The following is a 24,864-nucleotide window of genomic DNA, read 5'->3' as shown; positions in this document are numbered from 1 at the left end:
GGGAGGTAAATAAAATAGTGAAAAGAAATACTATATTCTAGGTCTACGGGGAATGTCCATAAAACGAGTTGATTACTTGTCCAACCGCATCACTACAAGTTCCAGTCCTCCTCTCTATATATATGTATAAACTTAGTAATACATTATGGTGTTCATCTCGTAAAAAGTTGCACTTACTAACAAGAGGTTTTAATCTACAAAATGAGAAAATAAAATGGAATTTCCCAAATTAATTATTGGGATTTATCTGTGTAGTTAAATGAAACGGGAAACTAAGATTTCTATTTCCTCTTCGTTTTTCTGTTTGGTTAGGACATCGTCAGGACAAAACAGGAAATAAATAAAACCGATGAATGTGGTAGATTCAGCAACTAGCTTGCGGTATTGTCTATGTAGTGGAAATACAGTGCAACTGTCTATTCGAAATGCTTATCATCAGAAAGTTCAGAGATAAGAGAAATCTTTTTATTTGTATTTGATGTGAAATTTACTTTTCTGAGTTTTAAGTACTAGATGGATTCCAGTAATTAATTTAAGAAATGACACTTTTCTTTTCTCATTTTGTAGGTCTTCTAATAGATACATAATTTGGAACTTAATCAAGCTTTTACACGTATTTTTTCCTCTACGTATGTACTGATATAATTCATGTAGTCACTGTTCTTAGCTTCTATTCTGTATTAATATTACTGAATGTGAAGTAAAGCTATTCCTTACGAAGCAGATCGCAACATATTTGTTTTTCAGTTGAAAACATATTTGACATTTTCGACAGAAATTAAGTATTATTTGATATCGCAGATATTAGTAAATGAGATAAACCTAATCGATTGCTTATTCAGTTTGACCTTACGGATTTTTTAGAGATCCAGCGAAGTAATTGTTACACTATATCTTTCTTCAAAATCTTGTATTATGTTATAAAATACATTGAAATATACGAGAAACTCCAGGTACTGAAAATTTATATAGTTGATAATTTAGTGTGCAATATTTTGCAACCACGTGTATTCCAGTGATTTGTACCAGTATAATTTACAATAAGTCCAAGTATAGTTTACAATAATGTGTTCTCGGCGTTAGAAGGGAATTCCTGATAGTTACGTACCATGTTAACCGACTAGTTTAGTTGCTTTTTTCTTTCTATTTCTCTTCACTCAAAAATTCATTGAAGAAAGTTAAATTGATGGAGGGGAGTGCAGTATTTACTATGAAAGACTTGGAGAAGGTTTCATTTTGAGTAAGCTTGTGATAGTTGTGCATAATGCAGGTATATGATTTTGATTAAAGCGATTCACAAATATATATATTATATGCAAGCACATGTTTCATGTGACATATTTATATGTTCAATGTAGAATTCAAGAGACAAAGTCTCTAAAGAAGTTATTAGTGTGTTATTATTTGCAAGACTTTAATTAAGATATTAATGTATTCTTGTTTGTAGAGCCTTCAGGGGAAAGAAAGCGAAATTCGCCTTCAAGCTTTATTTCTAATTTTATCGATATCCTTTCTTAAAATATCATTGACTCCCAAACTGTTAATTGAGAGTGTTATAGCAAACTTTACACTACTATCTTAAGAATATAATCAGAGTTATAAAGTAAATTTTAAGGTATGGTAGCCTGGGAAAGTCAATAATTGAAGGTTATTCTCAAAAGAAAACATATCAAATACTCTTGATCCGTAGCTGAGAATATATTAATGTTCGAAAAATTTAAACTTTTGTATGGGGAGAATTCAGGTTATACTTAAAACAATTATTTAAGTTATTATATTTCCACCAGGTTTTAGTAGGTACACTCATGTCCAAAATGATTGTCGCATATCTATAGCTGTCTTCTTGTAAGAATATAATTTGATAATGATTTTGCAGCGTACTTTTAATACTGATACTACTGATACTATGTGTATAATCGGGAAATGTATAGTTGTGGTAAATTTCATAGGAAAATAATTATAAATACGAAAATTAGAATGAGTGAAACGAAATGTTACTAAATGGTCAAGAAAGCTTTATTTTCGTTTTATTGTTCTTATTTACTGTCCTTTTGACATGAAACTTGCTATATACATGTTTTTGCCGATTACACACATACTAACATTATAAGAAATACCGAGTGAATTTGTTATTAAATTATATTCCTACAACAACATATTTATAGACATGCGACAGTAATTTTTGACATGAGTGTACCAATCAGTGTCAGGTAGAATTATGAAGAAATAATATGCCCTGCTAAAGGAAGACCACGTTTTGAGTTCTCGCCGATCCAACGGTCAAATTTATCTGTATTATTCCATTACTGTTTTAAAAACTTTATATTTTCATTACAGTAAAGATATAACAGAAAAGTATAATCTCTTGGTTTGACAGAAACTCGAACACCGATCCTCTTGTTCAGTGCATTGGTGAATAATTTACCAATTGGGCTGTTAGTGACAGTGTTTTGTCCTTTTGATGCTTTATTTCTCAATTCCAAACTCCCACTTTTGATCGTAAACCCCGATCTCACTTTGCCAGGTGGATCTGTATTAATTGAGCTACTGGCGATACGATTATTTTCGTATTTTTTAGCCCTGCCCATCTAGCGATCAGATGTGTCCGTACTATTTTATCATAATTCCACATCTATTGGTATAAAAATCCGTATAAATAATAATAAAAAAAAAACATTTTTATCCAAGTATTTATAATCTAAATGTTCAAATTGTAGTGGAAAACTAAAAACTTGTAATATTGGATACTACGAGGGGGATTCGGAAAGTAATGCCTCCAAGGTGATACATTTATTTGTGTTTCACAGATAGCACCGATACATGTATCAGTGGAAAGTTTGCAGTGTCACCTACAAATGATGGCATCATTTTTCAACGTAGCCTCTGTTACGGGAAACACACTTGCGCCAACGCGAAGCAGTGTTTTTCATGCCGTCGGCGAAGAATTGTGGTGGCTGCTGGCGACACCATTGCCGAACTGCTGTTTCATCTCCGTGTCACAACTGTAGCGTTGGTTCTTAAGGCGATCCTTAAGTTTGGGGAACCAAAAGTCACAGAGCACAAGATTCGGACTATAGGCAGGATGAGGCAGAATGTCAGCAAACACTTTGCCAGCAGATGAGACAACTTTGAGTTTTTTGACGGAGGAGAGGATGTGTGGCCGTATTCCATCAACTGACACTTCGTTTCCGGGTCGTAATGGTGTATCCACGACTCGTCGCCGGCGATGAACGTTCCTGGCGTACAACTTTCCGCAGTCAGAAATTCAATAACAGCCCGCTGTTGCAACCGGACGTCACCACTGAATGCCATGGATTGCTCAATTATTCTGGAACTAGAAGAGATAGGAAGATGAAACAAGTGACATTCTACAGCTTAAACATCAATACATTAACGATAAACAGTTCAGAATGTTTACAATACAATTGGTTAAGTAGTGGGCTTGGAGGCATTACTGTCTGAGTCACCCTCGTAAAATCAGAAATTACTTTGTTCACTTTGGAACGTATTTCGAGGTCTTTAAATGTATGCATATGTAATTTTTAGTGTTTGTATTTTATTTAAAAGCAACAGTATGATTATAATAATATCTAATTACTTGATTTACAGATAAGAGAGACTGCTCGATTGTTGTCAACGTATTTTACTAAAGAAAGATTGCAATATGGGCTGTATGGTTTATATCCGAAATATCGAGCTTACATCGAACCTTTCACAGTCTTCCTAGGAATGGTGGGCCACGCATTGATTGTGTGTACGTTGCAGCAGGACAAAGGAACATTGTCTGATAAGTGTGCGTAAAATTTTTGACACTAAAATTGAGTATTTTCATAATGTTGTGTGCTGTTTCAAAGATTGTTGTCCATAAATTGGAAAAATATGTCAAATACATAGTCATCACTGAACATACGTAACTGATACGGAAAATTTAAAAGTATCATTTTCCTTTATTTTATATAATTTGGCAGCACTTGTTGACTTGGTAACACTTGCCTTGGATACCAGAATTTTGATAAGAAGTAACATTGTGTTAACGAAACAAGATTTTTCTAATCACGCTAGCTTGGATTGAACGCTGACTTATCTTTTATGGCCTATCATTAAATCAGCAATATTCCAGCAGGGGATTAAATATTTCCCCTTCTCTTTAATAGTTTATTATTATTGTTTAAAATAAGTTTTAGTATGTTAGGGGAAGTGTGGAGAATAAGTCCTTAAAGTTCCTTCTGAAAATAAAATGAAATCTTCAGAAATGTAGGAAACGTTCCACAATGCCATGTACCATAAGATAAAGGAAACGGATGATGCTGACAAGTTACTTCTGGCGGAATTGATCTCAAATGGTCTGAGATCGAACCAGGGTCCCAGTTGTACCAAAAATGTGCTGTCCAGTTCTCTCTATTTTAAAAGAATAATTAAGCAGGTAATAGCATAGTGCAACTTAAGACACTCTTGTCATTCGAGGTGAATAGATTTGGATGTACTCAGAGAGTTAAGATATTCTAAAATCTTCACAAAGTGAAATTAGTGTTAGAGCAACACATAAAATAAATACTAAATTTTAAGACTGGTATTATCAGAAAATAATGCAGAACAGAATTACCTTGATCGGCTGCTAATCTTCAGTATATGACCCTCCTTGTTGTATACAGGCAATTACACGTTTGTATAGTTTCTGAATTCCTTTCTGAAAGTCATCTTACCGACAGTGTTAAATTCCTTAATCACAGCCCTTTGGAAATCGAAATGAGTCAAAATGTTTTCCTTTGGACGCCATTTTGACCTTTGGAAACAAGAAATAGTCTGCAGGGGCCAGGTCAGATGAGCAGGGCGAATGATTGAAACATGTCTCTTTTACAAAAAAATGTCTGTACTTCAATGTCTCTCTGTCAGATTGTGGGGCACAAATCTAGAACAAAACTCCCTGTTCTGTAGATCTTGTTCCACGATCTTCCGAACAGTGTCCTTACTAATGTTCAAGTCCTCCGCAATCATCCTGTGGGACTGACAACGATTTTCAGCCAGCTTTTCCCATACTTTTTCAACATTTTCGTCAATTCGAACGGTTACCGGACGGCCAAGTCAAAGGTCGTACGTGACCGCCTCCCGACCCTTACGAAAACGACGGTACCACACAAAAATGTTCGCTCGAGAAAGAGCATCATTGTTGTAAGCTGTTTAATCATATCCACGGTCTCCATGGCTGTTTTGCCAAGCTTTATACAAAAGTTGATGGCTACTTTCTGCTCCACTTTACCACTTCATGACGAACAAAGAAAACATAGTTCACTGAAATCACTAACTCACAAAATTCGGAACATAAATTCATGAATTCTTTCTGTAATGCACAACACTACATACTACTAAAAAAGCTACATACAATAACCGCTTATTGACTCCAGTGGTTACCTTACAGTGTTGCCAGTCTTGAAATTTAGTAGACATATTGTATACTTCATATGGAACAGCTAGAACAAAATAATCTGCATTATTAACTGAACTTTTCTTTTCTGCAGTATCTGAAAAGTTGTGGCCACCACTGAATGAGATGTTTTCTCCATGGATTGCACCGTACTGGGGTAAACAAATAAAGGAACAAAGTGCAAGCTGGATTCAACAACTTACAGATGATAAAGCAGCTGTATTGCCATGGATACCTGGCGATGGTGGTCATGCCAATCGAATGGTTGTGATGTTTGTTGAATGCATAAGATTTCTATTGGATACACTGCCAGGTACGGGTGCATTTTAAAATTGTTTATTGATGTGTGTTCACATACGGTTTGTTGGAGTTTACATACATACATACACATATATATATATATAAAATGGGCGGATGTCTAACTTCTAAATCAACTGGATCACCATCAGCTTGTAAAAGAAGAGAAGTGTTAACCATGGCTCCGGTTCCTGGTATGCATGAAATTTAGTACGCAATGTAAAGTGGGGTAACTGACGAAAACTTTACTAGATCGATTTTCCAAAAACATTCTCGAAAATCAAAGAAAACATTAAACTTGCATTGAGTGTCATTAGAAGTAGAGAGGAAAAAGAGCGAGGGAGAGGGGGGCGTAAGTAGTGTAGGTAGAATAGCAGATGAAATTAAACCCAAAGAATAAATAAGGAAATATACATGATGAGACTAGCTGGTATGGAAGTAGTAAGGAAAATATGGAGAGAAAATATATAATTATAATGACAAAGTGTGTATTCAAACAAGAGTGAAGGAATTGAAACTAGCGAAATGATAAAATGATAGTGTTTTGTTAGTTTTGTCCTGTTCAGATTTTTTTTAAAGGGGGAGGGGTAGAGGTTTCTTAAATCCAGTTCTTGGTAGTAGAATGTATACGAGTATGTTTATTCGGTATACAAATATGGAACGTATTGATGGAGATGTTTTTCATGTTCGATGAAGATAAAAATTAAAAATAGTAATAATTAGAAAAAAGTTTTATTTATTTAGATCGTTTTCTTATTTAAATCATTTAAGACTAGCGGTCTACAAAAGACACTTTATGATGTCACAACTTAGTTATATCGAAGTTCTCAACTGAAAATAATGTATTCAGACGTCTTGCCATTCAATTTCATAGTACTTCGCATGCTGTAGGCTGTTGTATTTTCTAAATTTTAATATCGTCTTGTGTTTTACAGTATTATTATTTTTAAAGTAAGGAAAATCGTGCAATTTTATAGGTAATGACTCTTAATATGTATAATACAGATACTTCATCCTTTCATTGTGGTTCTCGCTATGGTTTACAGCTCCTTGATTTCAAAATAATTAGCTTAGAATAATCTGCAAAGCAAGACATGTTAGTAGACATCACGGTGGTTCAGTGGTAGAGCGTTCGTCTCTGGTGCCTGGGGTCATAGGTTCGATCCCAGCTCGCGCCAAGTGAATTTTGTGGCGGACAAATACCGTGTGCGTGTGTTTTCTCGGGGTTCTCCTGTTTCCTCCCACTTTCTTTATTCCACCATTTCATTTATTGTCATTATCACAGTCTCGCCGGCATAACGTGGGACGTAAAACTTAGATTTCATTTCATTGCATGTTAGTAGATATACATAATGGAGGAGTTATGTTTACTGTATCGCTCATGGTGGGATAGCAGTTAGGATTCTTTATTGGATTCCTAATACCAGAATGTTATTTCTAATTCAAATCATAGGTTTTTTTTTTTTTTTTTTTTTTTTTTTTTTTTTTTTTTTTTTAAATACAAAGAAACGTATGTTTAGTATTGATGCGAGCAGTCTCTTTTCAGTACACTACCACGTTTCTGTGATGAAATAAAGCGAAAGTTACTACAAAATGTAACTTGATTTTTAATGATGAATGAATATTGTAAACACTAAAAAATGTTCTAGTTTATATTCATATAACCCTGACGAACTTGCTATTCCATATGTCGGGAATACTTATTGTTAGGTGGAAACTGTTAGAGACGTAGCAAATGACTTCCATTGTGATGGTAAGAGGGTTCAAATCTCCTTTATTACACGATATGTGCAGTTTGATCATTGGATAGTACTGAATTATGTTCTTATATTGTTTCAGCTTGTAGCAATGTGTTGTGTTTTGTATGGCAGTATTATGTTACGAGTTTCGCCCATTCAGCAGTGAAAGACCATATTTTAAATGTTATGCACGGTAGCCTTTTGACACTTCCTTGGGATCGCTTCTGGCCTACAATTCAAGATCTCGAGTTGATGTTGAAGGTAAGAAATTAAATGATCTTGTATTACTTCTGTACATGAATGATATTTTGCCCACCAGTTACTCAAATTATAAAGTAAATAAGCTCATTATTTCTTTATAAGTCAGCACTTGCCAATTTGTTCCATTGTGACAAATTTATTATGAGTTATCATCTTCATCTTGAATTATCTTCTTTTTTGAAAATATATATCTTTCCAAGTTTAGAGTTACAATTATTTATTGTAGTTTTAAAAAAAAACTTGTTTTGCTGCTATTGTAGCGTTTTGATAGTTACATAATGTGCTTTTTTGTCATTTTTGTTTTTAAAAGATTAATTTTTTTTTACGTCCCACAATCATGCTTTTGAAGTCAAAGAAACGAAAAGCAAATGCTAAAATTGTTGACAATATTAGAGGGGATAAAATGAGCAAGTCGAGTAACCAACCCCACACGTACACGTTCCTTCAAGTTAAGCTTAACAGAAAAGTTTATCTCTGTTTACTCCCGTATTTTAGTTAAGTGAAATTTATAGTAGTTTTGTTGATTGCTATGGATAAAGAATTAGTGGCGATGAATGCCAAAATACTGGCCAGTGGCATGTGGTGATTTTCCGATCGGGGAACAGATCAAGACTGGTATTGTCAAACACAATGTGATATTAGCATGCGTTACTAACAAGAAAGCATTGTGTCCATGCGTTTTCTGAGTTCCCTTTCCTCTCACATTATCATTCCACCATTCTTTCATAATCATTAATCTTCTTTAGCTTAAATGACCTTATCGTGGGGCAAGTTAAAGAATTCATTTAATTTTTACACATGTTCGACCACTACTGCGGCTGGTCGATTTCCAATAACATCTTCGAACCATGGAAACCTCTTTTCCACCTTGACGCTCTTCGTCACGTAGTGTAGCAGGGTTCAAAGTTGCCACGCCTGTTATTTCGTGAAATAATATTGCAACAAAGAGAGAACTGAAAATCTCATGCCCTGTTTCGTTTTCCTCTGCTATGTAGTTGCTTACGTAATTTTGAATTTTATTGGAAGTTCTAGCAAATAGTTATGTTCAACAAATAGTTTGGAACTTCCAATAATATTTTCCACTAACATCTCTAACCAGGCCCGCAACTAGAGGGGGCTAGGGTGGTCTGGCCTCCCGTAAACTTTTCATGACCCCTCCAGACCGTAATACAAAGTGTTGTTATTAATACAAAAATCACAATTTAGATATTTGTAAGAGAATTTTTAATGACTTGGCCCACCCGATCTTATTCATGGCCCCCAAACCTCTGTGGGCTGGTTGCGGTCCTACCTCTAACACTAATCAGACTTTCTCTTTTTCTGTTCCTTTCTACGTATTCATTATCACATAGCGATCCATTTGACCGTCAGTCGTAGTGTAATTAAATGTCTTTACGCAGTACTTGGATGAAGATGGTTTAGGACTATTCAAGATATTCACTGTTTACATAAAAATATGATCATTGAATTCTAAGACGTTTCAACACCTTTTTAATATCAAAATAAATATGACTAATATGGCAATTTATTATTTAATAAACACTCAGTTAAACGTTTTGTAGAATTATGGTGACTACGTAGAAAATGCCTAGTGTAAAATTTTCTTTTTTAGATTCTGTAAGGTAAGAGATAGGCCTGTCATTTGAAATAACCGTACAATATCATAACACTCAATAAACCGAAATAACACACTTTCACCTGATCTATCTACGTGGATCATTTCTGTGCAACACGAAATTTGACTTCATGAACTTGAAAGCGCTACTACTCACCTACTCCGTTGTCGTCTAATTTGCACATGTTTAACTAGTAGTATGGAAATCTAAATCTTCCCTATTTTTATCAAGAAAGTTATACAGTGTCATATACAACATATACAACGTTATACAAAAGGATGAACAAATTCCTTTATTCCTTAGCAAACTAAAATTATTTTGTAAGGATCCCCACATCGTGACAGAAGCACATGTTATTACAACACGTGTTATTGATTGCAAACAATGGAGCAGACGAGAAGTCAACACGGAAGACACAGGAGGAAGCCAAAAGGTAACGGACCTCACGAAAGGACCCGAAGAGGATAAATAAAAGCTCAACCACGGAGGGACCTGGTATCAGTCGACAACTGGTCATAACGTATCCTAAACCCTGGAGGCTACTATGAAGCTAAGGGGATCACCTTAAACAACACTGTACCTCGCAAAGGCTGCTATGAACTGAGGTTTCCTAGAACCGAATCCTTGAGAATCCTGAGGGCTGCTATGAAGCTAAGGGATTACCCGTACAGAACATTCTAACCAGCAAATCTGGTCATTATAGAGAAACTTTGTTATTAGAACTTTTGTAGACACGAAAGACTTAATTTTATAATAAAATTGGTGAAGGGATGAATCTCGGTCCATTATTGACTCTATCCATAAAGTCATTACAATATAAACAAATTGAACTAACTGTATGATGCGTTATAATCCACTATGCCCAATCACTGGTAGGAACAGGCCAAACACAGATTTGTCTAGTTTTGTTGCTATGATCGTGTCTGCTCAGTTTCATTCGGAAAAAAACATCCGTCTCACCATTGACAGCAATTGAATGTTAATCTGAACGGCATTGCCCTTTTGCAGAGCAGACAACATGACGCTTGCTTGCAATAAGGCAGCGAATGATTTTTTTCCCTAGGAAGTGCAGGTTTTAGAGTAATTTAAACCTTAATTAGGCAAGCACAAAAGGAATGGAAAAGAGAGTTCCAGTCTGTTCCATGGAGGAATCGCCTCTGGTACTAACCATTCATTATACATTACCCAACTAAAAGCATTCTGCCCGGCTATATTTTTTTGTGGATGTCAAGTCAAGGGAATTAGTTTGGTTTCTATTTTAGTAATAGTATTGTGTGTATTATTATTTATCGGCACTCTTAAGTAATTTTTTATAGTCCATACTTCACTTTATTGCATTGTTTAACATATCTAATTAACATGTTAAATTATCAATATAATTTACTTCTAGGTGATTGATCAGTATTTACCAGATTGTCATTCATTCCTTGGTGGTGTGTTTATCGAAATACCGTGGTGTAATTGGATTTCATATATCACGTCAGCCTTTCCATCCCACGTTGCTGTGAGAACACATGTGTGCCTACTTCACTTGCTTATCAAGCTCTCTACAGAACCAACTGTCCGTCAGGTAACTACGAGTTTCATCAGATTATGTTAAAAGTCGAACAAATGGATTAATTTAGCATGCCTTGTACTCATGAAGACACGAAATCACCGCGTTATATATATATGTATATATATATATATATATATATATATATATATATATATATATATATATAATTTTCTTTCTTTCCAATAAATACTACTGTAAATAGAGAATATATCGAGTATTTCCTTCGATTTTCTTTTACTGGTATGTTTAGTCTGAGGATTTTTTTTTCCAGATTTTTAACCATAAATCAGAAACGTTCGAAAGGTTTTCTCCTTTATGCTACAGAAATTGTAGGAAGTATCATTTTCCGTTTAAAATTCTCAGAACTGTTGCTCTTTTTCTTATATTATCACTAAGCTTGAGCATAGAAATATGTAACAACATGGACAAAACCGAATATCGTCCAGGATAAAGTTTCTGTTTGTCCAAAGAAAGAACTCAACAATAAAACATATATAGAAGATCGATGCATATGGGAAATGTTGTCCATTTTATAACATCAGATATTAGTAGAAGCAGTTCAAATGTGGACCGATATATCTTTGATGATCGAAATAAGACTCCAACAAAAACACATTGCATAGTTTCCATTCTTGTAATGAGGAGGTGTATTAGGATATTTGCAGTGTCTGTAACAGTAGACGTGAAGCGTAATTTTTGACACAACTGGGGAGAAATCTTTTTGAAAGCTCCTTATAGTTAATAACAAAGACTGTATGAAATAAGTATTCCTTCATAAGGGTTTCAGAATATTTGGATGGTTTACTTGGCTCAATCTGACTATAATTTCAATATTTAGATTACATTTTGATCCATATAAACTTAGCATAAATAATCAATCCTTATTATAACCCCTATTCTTAATGTGTTCGGCTTTTCATTTTACTGTTGTTCAGTGCTCTAATGTGCCTGAGAGATATTTTGCCAGCTAAAGCTAAAGCTTTTGAAGATATTTTGCCAGCTAAAGAAAATATTATTAACCCAATGTTGTTAGCTTATCCCAACCAAACAAGATGTTGGCGTTTCGAAAACTGTAATAAAATATGTGTTTATAGGTAGTAGTCACCATTTACCCAATTGTGAAACTGCAGCAATTTTATATGTATTTATTCATGCTAGTTTTCTATTTTTAATCAAATTTATAATTAAAATTAGGACTGTTTTTAAATAAAAACTTCTATTTCGCTTTTTGGCAATAACAGATGGTTATTATTGTGTACACATTTTGGAATTAGCTTCATTTAAAAGATTTAAGATTTTAATTTAAAAATTTACAATGTTAACGATACGATTTGTTAAAATATTGCAGACTGTTTATTGCTTTTTCTTCTTTTGCTCATGAATAAACGAAATACTAAGAGTAACCTGGTCTATGAGACTGAAATTATCTTCAAATCTTTATCAATTTTCTGGCACAAATCTCGAGTGCCATTCATCGGGATGGTTCAAAGCTTAAATCATCATTATCTGATTTTCAAAGACTGTCCATAGATTTGGGATTATTAAGGTCTGTAAATGAAAAATACATTGTAATTAATTATTGATTAATACACAGTCATTATTAATCAATACATAGACAGAATATACATAGTGCACTATTTATCTTTAATAAAATAATTTGGAGCTTGACACAAGGGTAGATCCAAACCTCTCGATGTGAATTTTTTGTTATTGTATATAGTATAAAATCTATATCTATAAATAGGATATCTATAAAATTGCATAATTACGTTAAGATCAGTACCACCAGTTATTGTGATCTAAGCTTCGAACCATCCCGGCGAAAAGCATTCGAGATTTGCACTAGAAATATAGATGACTATTTGAAGATAATTTTCAATCTGGTAGGAATACTTCCAGGTTAGTATTAACTTACATTAATATGTGTTTCTTACGTTCAATCAGCAACAAACGTAATTTTATCTTAAAAGTACATAATAATAATATTTTCTCTTTCATTCAACAAAGCCCTTCATTTCAAAGTTGCCACAATTATTCTTTAGAATGCTACAGTGTCGGTTTTTACTACAAGTTTTGAGTATAGCTTGGAGAAAAGTGAATTTAGTAGATCGTGTACAAATAAATTTTATCAAATATCATACGTTTCTTGATTTTGGTACTGTGTAAGCATTAAACATCTCTGCAGGGGCGGACCAAGGCAAAATTTTCACCCAGGCAAAGTGACTTTTTAGCGCCCTCTCCTAGTTCTACCCTATATTTTACATTTTATTACAGTGATTTTAATATTTTAAACCCATTTTTCAAAAAGAAAAATTAATACTCAAATACATGATATACATGTAGTTATATTTAGTACTTAAAATGTACGAGGGCAAGCCAAAAATTATCTACACTTTTCATTCTACAGTTTATTTACATGATTTTAGGGTTATACTATGCACATCATTTTTCTACGTAATCTCCCTCCTTATCAATGCACTTGGCCCAACGGTCAACGGGCTTACGTATTCCTTACAAATAAAAGGTTTTCGGTTGGTCGTGAAGCAACTTTTGCACCGCATTTTGCACATCTAAATCTGAGGCAAATCGGAGACCATGCAAAGCATCCTTGAGTGGCCCAAACAAGTGAAAGCCAGATGGAGCTAGGTCGATAGTGATTTGCCTATTCGCCAGAACCATCTCTCGAGCTTACTGAATGTTGTCATCTGTGGTGGAGGTTGATGGCCGTCCTGCTCCCTCTTCATGCGTTACACTTGTTCGACCACTTTTAAACTTCTCGAGCTACAAAACACAGTTTTACGTGATAGTGCACTTCTCCCATATTGCGATGATAGTCTGCGATGAGTGTCTGACCCTTTGACATCCTCCGACCAGAGGAATCGGATCACTGCTCGTTGTTTCTCTTTGGTGCAAACTTCTAATGGAGCAGCCATGATATATCTGCAACAGAAGGAAGAAAAATGGAGGAATTAAGGTCACACTTTCAGAGCATTACCACAACACTATAACAATAAAATATGTGAGGACAGAAGACAAAGTGCGCAATGTAAGAAAAGTTATGACAAAAGTGTAGATAATTTTTGACTCGTCCTTGTACACTCATGTCCAAAATTATTGTCGCATGTCCATAAATATGTTGTTCTAAGAATATAATTTGATAACGAATCATCCGGTATTTCTTATAATGTTAGTGCGTGTATAGTCGGCAAAGACATGTATGTGGCAAATTTCATGTCAAAAGAGCAGTAAATAAGAACAATAAAACAAAAATAAAATTTTCTTGTCCATTTAACATTTTATTTTACTCATTATAATTTTCGTATTTATAATTCTTTATCTATGAAATTTACCACAAATATACATTTCCTGATTATACACATAATATCATTATTAAAAGTACCCTGCAAATCATTATCAAATTATATTCTTACAAGAAGACAGTTATAGATATGCGACAATAATTTTGGACATGAGTGTACATATGGTATCAGTTGCATTGTGTTTATTATTATTATTATTATTATTATTATTATTATTATTATTATTATTATTATTATTATTATTATTATTATTTATGTATCCATAAGGCAGATTTACATCGATATGTATAAACAAAAACAATATCAAACAGCATTTATCGAATACTACTAATGGTGACATGATTACTACATTATATTGTAGGCTTTATTGTTTTGTTATATCAATAACATCAGGAATCATTCTACCATATATCCGATTATGTAACAATCTATTCTAATAACGAGAAATAACAATAAATACATTTCACTTATCTTGAATGTATTTTACGCACAGCAATATAAACAACCCTTTTTATGTAGATCGTAGTAGTTGAAGTCCATAGCATTCATAAAACGTATCTCATGAATTTGAACAAAAGCTGAAAACTCTTACAACAGTAAAGCTTAACAACAGGTTTTATCAAGTATTAGAAATCCTTTAACTGTCGTAAGTTTGATAAGTATGTAAACCATATGAAAGTCAATTTATAGACCTTTATGAGTTAAGCGTCCATATCTTTTTCTTCCATAAAAACAGTACCTTAAAATCTAGAATAATTTACACCTTTTTTAATTTTGCAACTTTTGGCCTCGGACGTGATAATTAATAGCATAACAAAACTTAAGAAAAACTAAATAAAATGTTAAATTCCACTATTACTGAAAATTAGCAACACATTAAACAATTTTAAATACATTTATTTTCAGCACCTCACAACAATTGCAACATAACCGTCTGAGCTTTTTTGTCTGCAAAATCTTTGACTGTCGAACTCAATCGACATCATAGCGAGTCTCATGAGGCGCTCCTGCAGATGGTAGATCTGAAATACTTTTTAATTAGTTTTCATTTTGAGAAGCTCCTTTCGATTGAAGCCACGCTGACAGGAAACGTGATGGAAATTCTGAGTGCAATTGATACATTAGGAAAATTTTCAGTCAGCTGGTTACTCGTCCAGTATTTCAATACTTCAAGGAGGCTTTTAGCATTTTCGTCAAGTAGAAGTAGGGAGAGTAAAAAGAATAGTTCCTGTTGGACCCCCCCCCCCCCCCCCCGATGCCACAATTTTCTTCATCAGCTAAACCTGAAGGTCAGCACATTTCTTCATCAGGGAATCCTTGTCTTTATTTTTGAACCTGTATAAAAACCCAAATAGGTCATGGTACTGGTTTAGTTGAGAAAACTCTTCTAGTGAGCTTATGGCTTGATCCAAAACGTGAAAATAAAAACTACTTTTGAAAAAAGTCTTGGGATCCGCAGTGCTCTCATCAAAGGCCTCATATTCAAACTGACTTTCAACAAAGGTCGACAGTTTGGCACGGCGGTGTCGCTTCTAAGAAATCAAAAGTAAGTGTTGTATGTACTGTTCCCCCTTTTTATCACTTTAAAAGAATAATATATATAAATCCAATAACATTCATTGCCTGGGGAAAGTTCGCAAAGAACATAGCCCAATATAAACAATACCATCTTCCCCTCCACTCTTTCTTCTACATGCTATATGTCTCCATTTATCGATACAGTCCCCCTAGTACTGTGAAAAACTCTCTTCTTCCATGGTGGAATGGAAAAAGATGATGTAATTGACGCCACTTTACAAGAATATAAATCAAAAAATCAGTTGAAAACACGTTATAACATTTACTTTTTGAGGCTCCTTTTGGCGCCCGGCCCTTAATCCGCCCCTGCATCTCTGTGAATTTAATGTAGTACTGTTAAACTGGTGCTAGAAAGAAAGTATCGGTACATGCCGCAATTTGTAGTGTTAGATTTTTTTTACTGTTCATTAAATTTACTGAAAATTATTTAATTATTTTTCAGACGAACAAAATAGCTCCGTTGCTTCTAGATGCTCAAAAGTTTTCGTGGCACTTAATTGACGGAGCAGCTTTCGAGCAGGTTGTAAATTGGTATGTGATGAGCTGCGATCCTCGGGTTGTTTTAGAAATGGAGGAAAGAAACCAAATTGACATTTTAGCTTTAGAGTAAGTATTTGTTAAGTGTACTCTACCACAGAGAACTAATTTCTCAGCAGTAACAAATTAATGCTATCTAAGTATTGAAAGTGTAATAGATTTGCAGGTTATTTTCCAGTAACTTTACTGTTTTCAATTTTCTATTTTGCCATAATGTTTATAAAGATTTTTCCAGCTTAAAGTGAGGAATAAAATAAATAATGTAATAGAGATGCAAAATTTTCTAATATACTAAAGCATGTTAAGAGTGTTCGAGGACATCTGATACCATTTCCTGTTCCGCTTTTTTAAAACTTATTTCAGATTCATTAACGATATCCCTATACAGTAAATGATGTCGTCGTTATATTTCTTGCATAGTTCTTGTTAAGTATTATTCATTTGTAGAGATGCAAGGGCTCGGAAAAAAAACTGCTTTTTTGAAAAAAAAAACTCGGTTTTTTCTGCTTTGCTTCGGAAATTTTGGGCTTTTTTCCAAAATACTGCTTTAAATTGATAAAACAGACTTTGTATCGCTTCTCTATAACACAAAAAATCATTTAATTAGTGGTTGATGTTGATAATAATATAAAACATCGAAAATAAACTATGAATTTCGAAAAAATATTTCAAACAATTTTTCTTCAACATATTTACATTATGAATTCCACAGGATTAACCAATGTATATAATAAGAATTTTTTAACCTCCTATATACAAAAGTAAGCAGAATTGGCAAGAACCGTGGTTGTTTTTGAAAATGCCAAAAACCCGTTTTTTGGGGGATGTTTAAACCAGGCTTTTTTGGTTTAAACCAGGCTTTTTTGACTTAGATTTTTTGCTTTATGTATTTATATTACATATTCACAGAAATAGCCTAAGTTTGTTTCGCCTTGATGTTATTATGCAACAGCGGGGTTATGCCGGAAGAACTCCCATAAGCTTAAAGAAGTGCGGTCAGTAAATTTCTTAAGTTGAGAATCTCCCGCCCTAGCCATTGGGAAAATCCCGTCATTACTTGAAATGTAAGACAATAACGGGAAAATCCTGTTATTGCTTTGCATGTAAAATTTAAAGGTCAACGTACCATAATCAGTACGCTAAAACTGAGGTATTAAATTACAAATTTAGTACCGGTACGTAGATATCATTGAAAGTCCAATCCAAGCTAATGTTGGAAGCTACGTAGGCAATTGATAAATTTTGCCAATTTCTATCAATATATTTAAGCAATATTGGCTTCTTTATAAAACAAACGCATTTAGACATGTAGAAATATACAATTTGGTTTGTTTCGTATATTTAGGCTTAACATCCTTACGAAATACCGAGGTTATCAAGGAGAAGACTTTCGCTTAAACTGACATCCGAACCGCTACTTGGGTTACGCATGAAAGAAGGATTGTGGTTCGACCGAGAATTGAACATGGGACACCTTGATTAAAAGGTGAAAGGGAAATAAAACTATTGCAGGTGGTTTGATATCTGGAAACGTTACCATGAAGTTCACACGATTCGCATTTTTCATTCTTTTTATTTTTGTGGTTTAAACCAGTTATTAAAAAAAAAGTTGGTGTAAATCAGCCAACCCTAAAAGTAAACACTTCTTTTTAAAGAATACACAAATAACTAGCAAAATAGTATGTAGTATTTTTACTTCAAAATATTCCATACCCTCTTTTTGAAACAAAATAAAATTAAAATAAAACATAAGAGAAATACTTAGATTTATATGATACACTTAAAGACTGCACATCTAGAGCTTTTGGTTCTGTATATTCTTGAAATTCTACAGTTAAGTTTTATAGAACCACCATCACAGTTCACCCAATCCTCAAGTTTTCTGAATTTTTAACAAGAGGGATTCAACATATCATTACGGAACTCCCCCCCCCCAAAAAAAAAAAAAAAAAAGACTACGGAATATATTTAAGTTAAGCTAAATACAACTGCACAACAAACATGACTGAATGATTTGCGCTTTTATCGGGAAGTCCGGGATTCAACCAGCATTCGACCATTCTGTCAAAGCTTTTCTTCATTCCATCTGTGAAAGTAGAAATAGTGCGTGTACTGTGAGTTGGGCGACTTCCTTTTTTATTGTTTTTAAATCGTTATTATTACTAATTACCAGCAGTGACGGTTTTGCGAAGGTTAGGAGGCGGTCTTTCGGACTGAAGCCCGTTCCCCAAAGTTACGGAATGTCTGCAACAAACGAAATATCTATTATTTATGCCTTTACTCATAAACTTTAAGCTGCCGTCAAATAAAAATTACGAATGTTTAAAAAAACTAAACATTAGTAAGAAACCCTTCCCAAAATACTTTTCTAAATCCGCCACTGATTCTCAGTATAAAATGATTTTTAAAGTTGTATCCGGAAGATTATTGCTAAACATATAAACGAAACGAAATATTAGTTATGCCTGTACTCATAAACTTCAAGCACTTCCCAAATAAAATTAGGACTTTTTAGGAAACGAAACAATCAGAAAAAACCCTCCTAAAGTACTTTTCTAAATCCGCTACTGATTATTTGTATAAATTGGTATTCAAGGTTGTGTCCGGAAAATTATTGCTAAATCACTTCACAGCTACAGTATAACAGAAATGTGGAAGTACGGTTTGACGGATATATTGAAAAACGTACGCTTTGACGGATAAATAGAAAAACGGGCAAGTTTAACTTTTGCGCTAGAAGCTAGAGTACTAAAAGATCTTAGAAATGAAACAGGGATGACAAACTAGAGAAGAAAAAAAGATGTCGATAACTCAAAAGTTAAAATAAAGTTAAATAGCCTCTAAAATTACCCTCAAATACTACATTCTTCATGTTAGCTTTAATTCGTAAAACATGTGCTCCATTCATCTTGATGGTGAATTTCAGAGCGAAATATCACATTCAGGTCATGGAATTCTTATCTAACTATAGAATATACTATAAGAAAGCTATTTAGATAGAAAAATCATGAAGTTGAAAAAAGCCAAAATTTCCAAAATTCTCGTTTTTTTCCCAAAAAAGCCGGCTTTTTATGTGAAAAAAACCATCGATTCAAAAAAGCCGGCTTTTTTGCATCTCTATTCATTTGACGTCTTGTGCAGTAAAGGTAAGCACCTTTTAACTCTGGTAGAGTACCGTAAGAAATTGCTTTGGTTAGTTGGATTGAAGTTTAGGGTTTCTTTCAGCACCGAGGTTGTGAAAGACCTCGATCTACAGATTAAGATTCAATAATCCGAATCGTTGTGATGCGTTCAGATTTCAAGATTCTCCTAATAAGAATCTAACCAGGGGCTCCACACATCAAAGGCACGTGCGGTAGTCACCAGATCAGTGGAGAGGCCTTCATATTTGAAAATGAAATCTTTAAGTTTTACATCCCACGATTATGCCAGTCGGGTTAAAGGAGATGGTGATGATGAGAAATGTATAAAATGGTGGAATGAAGAAATTGGGAGGAAACGGAAGAACACCGAGAAAACTGGCGCACACGGTGTTGGTCCACCACAATTCACTTAACGCGAGCTGAGATCGACCTAAGGACCCCATTCACCAGAGATGAACACTGTATCACTGAGCCACTGCGGCCGTGCATATATGAACGAGATAGTGAGAGAGAGAGAGAGTGAGAGAACGAGTGTGTGAGTGAGTGACTGTAAGTAAATAAGTAAGTGTGTGTGTGTTATTTACTTATGTATAACATGTTATTTATTCTGGTGAGACGATTTCTTAATCTTTCATTGTACACGGGTAGAGGTCTGCGCGGATATAAAATATCGCATCCGCATCCACAGCATCTCTATCCGCATCCACAGATAATGAAGTAGCAAATATATATATATAACTTAATATTCTATAATAGTCATGATTTTGAAAATATTTTTAAACACATTTTAAATAGCTATCTCATATCTATTCCGTCTATCAATACAGAACTTGGTACACACATTTCTTATCCCCAATAGTATTTTTCGAGATACACTTGGATTGTGTGCTTTTACCCGGGACCACTCCGGAGGGGTCCAAACTTGATGCGAGGGATTTCTGGAGGGATTTTTCCCGACATTCTCTCAAATTTCTCCGTTTAAGTACGTTGTGGGCCCCAATACATAGCACTTCTGGAAAGCTTGTTTTGTGCTGAAGAGAACGAACTATAAACTATGACTTTACAATGAACAGTGTTCATGTAATAGCTATTTCACTGCGAGTCTACGATTTTCTTTATACTAACAGGATTAATAAGCCCCAGGGACTTACCCCGTTGTCCATGGTACCTAATTTTTGGTGCATGAACATATCTTTGTTATGTTTATCGAATGGACTAGATTTGATTTGGATGTCCAGATGACAGGTTCATGTCCGTTCCTTGTCAGCATCCATACTGCACTTTTTTTCTTTTGCTCATATTTTATGTATATGTTATACTCGTATTATAAATTTTGAGTTCTCTTGGCAGCAGAGATATAAAATTTTTATAACTCATACAATATAGATAGCGTAACCGTCTGCGGAAATTAGAAAGAGAAATAAAAATAAAAACAAGGTATAAGTTGTTTTCGTACATTAATAATAAGGAAAGCTGCGGCAGATTACCTACACAAACGTATCTTTCTGTACTCTTTTACATCTATAAAAGTGTAAATCCACTGATTCACTTATCACCGGGTCTCTGAAACCGTTGGGTCTAAAAACTTAACATTTTTGTACGAATGTTCTCCCTGAACCTTAGGCGGAGGATAAGATGGAGTTTTTGCTTAATGTGAATCTCAAGAGTAATGAGAGTTAAGATATTTCTTACCGTTTCCTAGATCTCCGAGACTTTTGGTGTGGAAACTTGAAATATCGTATAAATCCTTCATAAACTCTTTAGGGAGTATTAGGCGGAGTTTTGCAAAATGCAAACCCGAAGGCAAAAAAGTGAGACTTCTGACTTCTTTTTTACCATTCATTACGTCTCCAAAACTGTTAAGTGTAGGAACTTGAAATTGTCTGGAATGTTCTTTTTTAATTCTAGGCAGAGGATAAGATGGTTGTTTTACGGAATGGGAATCCCAAGGGGGAGGAGCTTGAAATGTTTTTCGCCGTACACCAGGTCTCCGAAATTGTTAGATCAGTAGAAATTTCAAATTAATGTTCTATAAATCTTCTGGAGACGGAATGCGACCACTACAATGGTGAAGGGGCTTTAAATCTTTTGATATTATATTTCATATGTATAGATATGTGGATAATATAAAAAACACTGCTGCATTCCACTCAATCCTTTGTAATGTAAAATTTGTGGGCTTCGAACCAACTGCTATTTGTGATTTAGTTATAATTTATTTAAATGTTAATTGTATTGTCGACGTTTACCATATCTCACAAACTATTGGACATAGAAATTTTGTATAAATGTACTCGTTGAACTCTGGTTTGAAAGAAAGGAAAGAAAATGCGCAATATAAATTTAGTAGGAGGCTTATCACTATTTTCCCCGTTCATCATATTTCTAACTGTTAGACAGAGGAATATGAAATTTTATACAGATTTTCTCGAATTTAGGCTAAGGACAAGTCGGAGAATTACGAAATACGACCACTAGGAGGTAAAGGAAACTTGAGCTCTTTTATGTTCACGTGTTCTCCAAAACTGTCGGACAGAGAAACTTGAAGTTTTGTACGAAAATTTTCTTTCATGGAATTATAGGTTAAGAATAAGACGGGATTATACGAAATGCAACTCATGAAGAAACTTGGAGCTTATTTCACCCTTCACTAGTTATCCGAAACTGTTAAGTGGAGGAACTTCTTTTACAGATGTTTTCCGTGAACTTTAGCTAAGACGAAGTTTTACGAAATGCGATCCTACAAGGGAAAGGGGACCTCGAACCTTCTCTTCGACATTCACTATATTTTGGAAACTATTGGGCGTAAGAACTTGAAATTTTATACAAATGTTCTCCTTGAATCTTATGCGGAGGATCCGAAACCGTTGGGCGTAAAGGGTTGAAATTTCGTAGAAACGTTTTTCTGTGACTAGATCAAAAATAAAATGGAATTTCGTGAAATTCAACATCTGAGAGGATGGAAGTGGGGATTAATAGTTCTCATGTTCTAGAAGTTGAAATTTTGTATAAATGTTCTCTATATACCTAAGTTATTGGTAAGATGAAGTTTTTAGAATTGCTGTTTCGAAGAACAGGTAGGGAAATTAAAAGTTTAATAATAATAATAATAATAATAATAATAATAATAATAATAATAATAATAATAATATAATTACTACTACTACTACTTCTTTAAATACGATATTGTGAGGACACACGTAACTACATTAATATCGAACTTGCATCAACAAATGTCTTGAACCAAAAAATTATATATATATGCACCAAGTCTGAGCACGCTACTGATTTTTCAGAATTTTCAAAAAAAGAAAAAAAGTATATATGAATACAAAACCCAATTTGTTGGACTTGTTCTGCAAAATAAACGTCATTGCTTATATTATAGAAATTAAAACAACGTCTTGTTTCCACTGAGACAGATTGCGTCAATGAAATGCCGAGCCTTAGTCTTGATAAGAGCTTTACAAATTTCAGTCGTTTGTTTCATTGATTTATCCAACTTTCGCGAAGCTGTTTGATTCCAGTAGCTCTGAGGAGTCTTCCAAAAATCTTCAGTATTCGTTGGCATCTATTTACAGACTGTGCTGTCAAATTCATTACAAGAGTTCCGTGAGTAACAAATCCGGTAACTGTGGGGACTATTCCATTTATTGATGATTTAGCGTCTTTTTTGCATTGCAGACAATTACTGCGTAGCTTGGAAGAATGTTTGGGATGGTAATTCTGTCGTAGTATGAAGTTACTGCTCCAAATTCTCGTTCCTAATGGAATTCCATGTCTCACTTAAATGTTGTGAAACGTGTTTTGGTCCATTATTCCATTAAATTGATCTAAATTATCAACATGGTCGTCTGTAAAGAATCCCCAAACAGTGACGCTACCTTCTTCGTGCCTTGCTGTAGGTTTACATGGTTGGGATGAAAACGCTCTTCGGAACGACGACGCACAAACTTCTGGCGTTGGAAGGCGAAAAGTTGGAATTTAGATTTTTTTTCAGGAGTATCTTTTGACCTTTTGTAATGTTTCCACTTGAAAGAATGGTTTCTTTACTGCAATCGTACCTCCAAGACTATAGATTTAAACGCTCTCAGCCACCGTCCTATTTAATACCGATTGGAAATGCTCTTCCATAGTTCTCTTGGTTCTTCCGGTGTTGCTAATGTCTATTCCGTTTGCTTATTTTTCCAGTGAAGTAGTCCTTAAGAGAATTGTTATTTTTGGACGATCAGTGCATTTCCGTGTAATATTACACCACTTTGTGACTATCTTTCAAGAGTCCGAAGCACTGTTTTGCCTGATCATAGCGATTTTTCGCAGAGAATGACTCTCTTCTCTCAAAATATACACTTGAACACGTTTTTCAACTCTTTGTTAACAGCTTCCCTTTCGAATTTTATAGTATTTGCATATTCTTCACACTATTCAACTGGTTCACACGAATGAAAACGTTAAGTTCCCATGTCACAAATATGCATCCAGTTTTGCCCATATTTTGATGAGATTGAGTAGCGTGTACATAACTGTTCGTTGAAGTAAAGAGACAGCTACTAACAAAGGTTCATATACACACTACTATGTGTCGTTGAAACGATGTATCATCAAACAAAACGTGACGTTAGTTGCCTGTTTATTGCCAAGCAGCTTTCCTCAATAAATTTCTCTCGATGTCAACAAGACCATGAATTTTCGTATCCCTATATGGAAAAGTTATTTGTTTTCAAAAAAAGAGTCCAATAAACATGGTTTTGTGTGGACACAGTGTCTTTTATTTGGAAAATTGTAAAAATCAATAGTGTACTCAGACTTTTGACAATGACTTACATATTTCAGATATTTTCTACAAACTTTATTCTTGTTGTGCAAAAAACAGAGGCACTTCTGCTGGTGTCATTAATTAGCCGTAATTTGGCCAGAATTGATACAAATTATAATAAAAGCTGTTTAAGAGTAGCTGATATTTTCAATCGAAATGTAAAATAAGAATATCTGAATATCCGGTGAATATTCTAGTTTTAGAACAGATAAAAAAACAGAAATAACGCTGATTTCGACGTACTTGTGAATATTCACTGGAAATGTATTATTCGAATTCAAATGCCAGAACCATATTACCAGGGGAAGTCCGAAAATAAGTTTCCCCAGGCGACTGTAGGCGGAGGTGGGGATGCAAAAATAATATGTGATATTAAAGATCAGATGTATCTTTGTTTTGTCACATAAGTACCATGTACATTCAGACATTTCTCATACAGGTCTATAAGCTTCAAAAACACTTCCAGGAAAAATTCAGCCCTCTGCATACGGAAGAAGCGTCGAATAGCTTCTGTGACTTCAGCATTATATCATCCACCATCCTGACATTGTTGTCTGTAGTGGCCGTGCACGTCCTT

At 34.4% G+C, this 24,864-nt stretch overlaps 1 protein-coding gene across 3 annotated transcripts in view; it reads left to right on the top strand.

Annotated features, from left to right (window-relative positions):
• The window catches only part of Epg5 (ectopic P-granules autophagy protein 5), a 141,501-nt gene that overhangs the window by 88,212 nt on the left and 28,425 nt on the right, over positions 1–24,864 (top strand). For all 3 annotated transcript variants that reach the window (XM_081748984.1, XM_081748982.1, XM_081748983.1), the window contains 5 exons: positions 3,610–3,793; positions 5,517–5,735; positions 7,559–7,719; positions 10,726–10,905; positions 16,234–16,397. In XM_081748984.1, the coding sequence (XP_081605110.1) occupies positions 3,610–3,793; positions 5,517–5,735; positions 7,559–7,719; positions 10,726–10,905; positions 16,234–16,397 (908 nt within the window). The remainder of the gene's footprint in view (positions 1–3,609; positions 3,794–5,516; positions 5,736–7,558; positions 7,720–10,725; positions 10,906–16,233; positions 16,398–24,864) is intronic.

Source organism: Thermobia domestica, chromosome 2, assembly GCF_964235325.1.
Source record: "Thermobia domestica chromosome 2, izTheDome1.hap1.1, whole genome shotgun sequence".
Classification (NCBI taxonomy): domain Eukaryota; kingdom Metazoa; phylum Arthropoda; class Insecta; order Zygentoma; family Lepismatidae; genus Thermobia; species Thermobia domestica.
The sequence above is the reverse complement of the archived record's forward strand: the minus strand, read 5'-3'. Positions and strand labels throughout refer to the sequence as shown.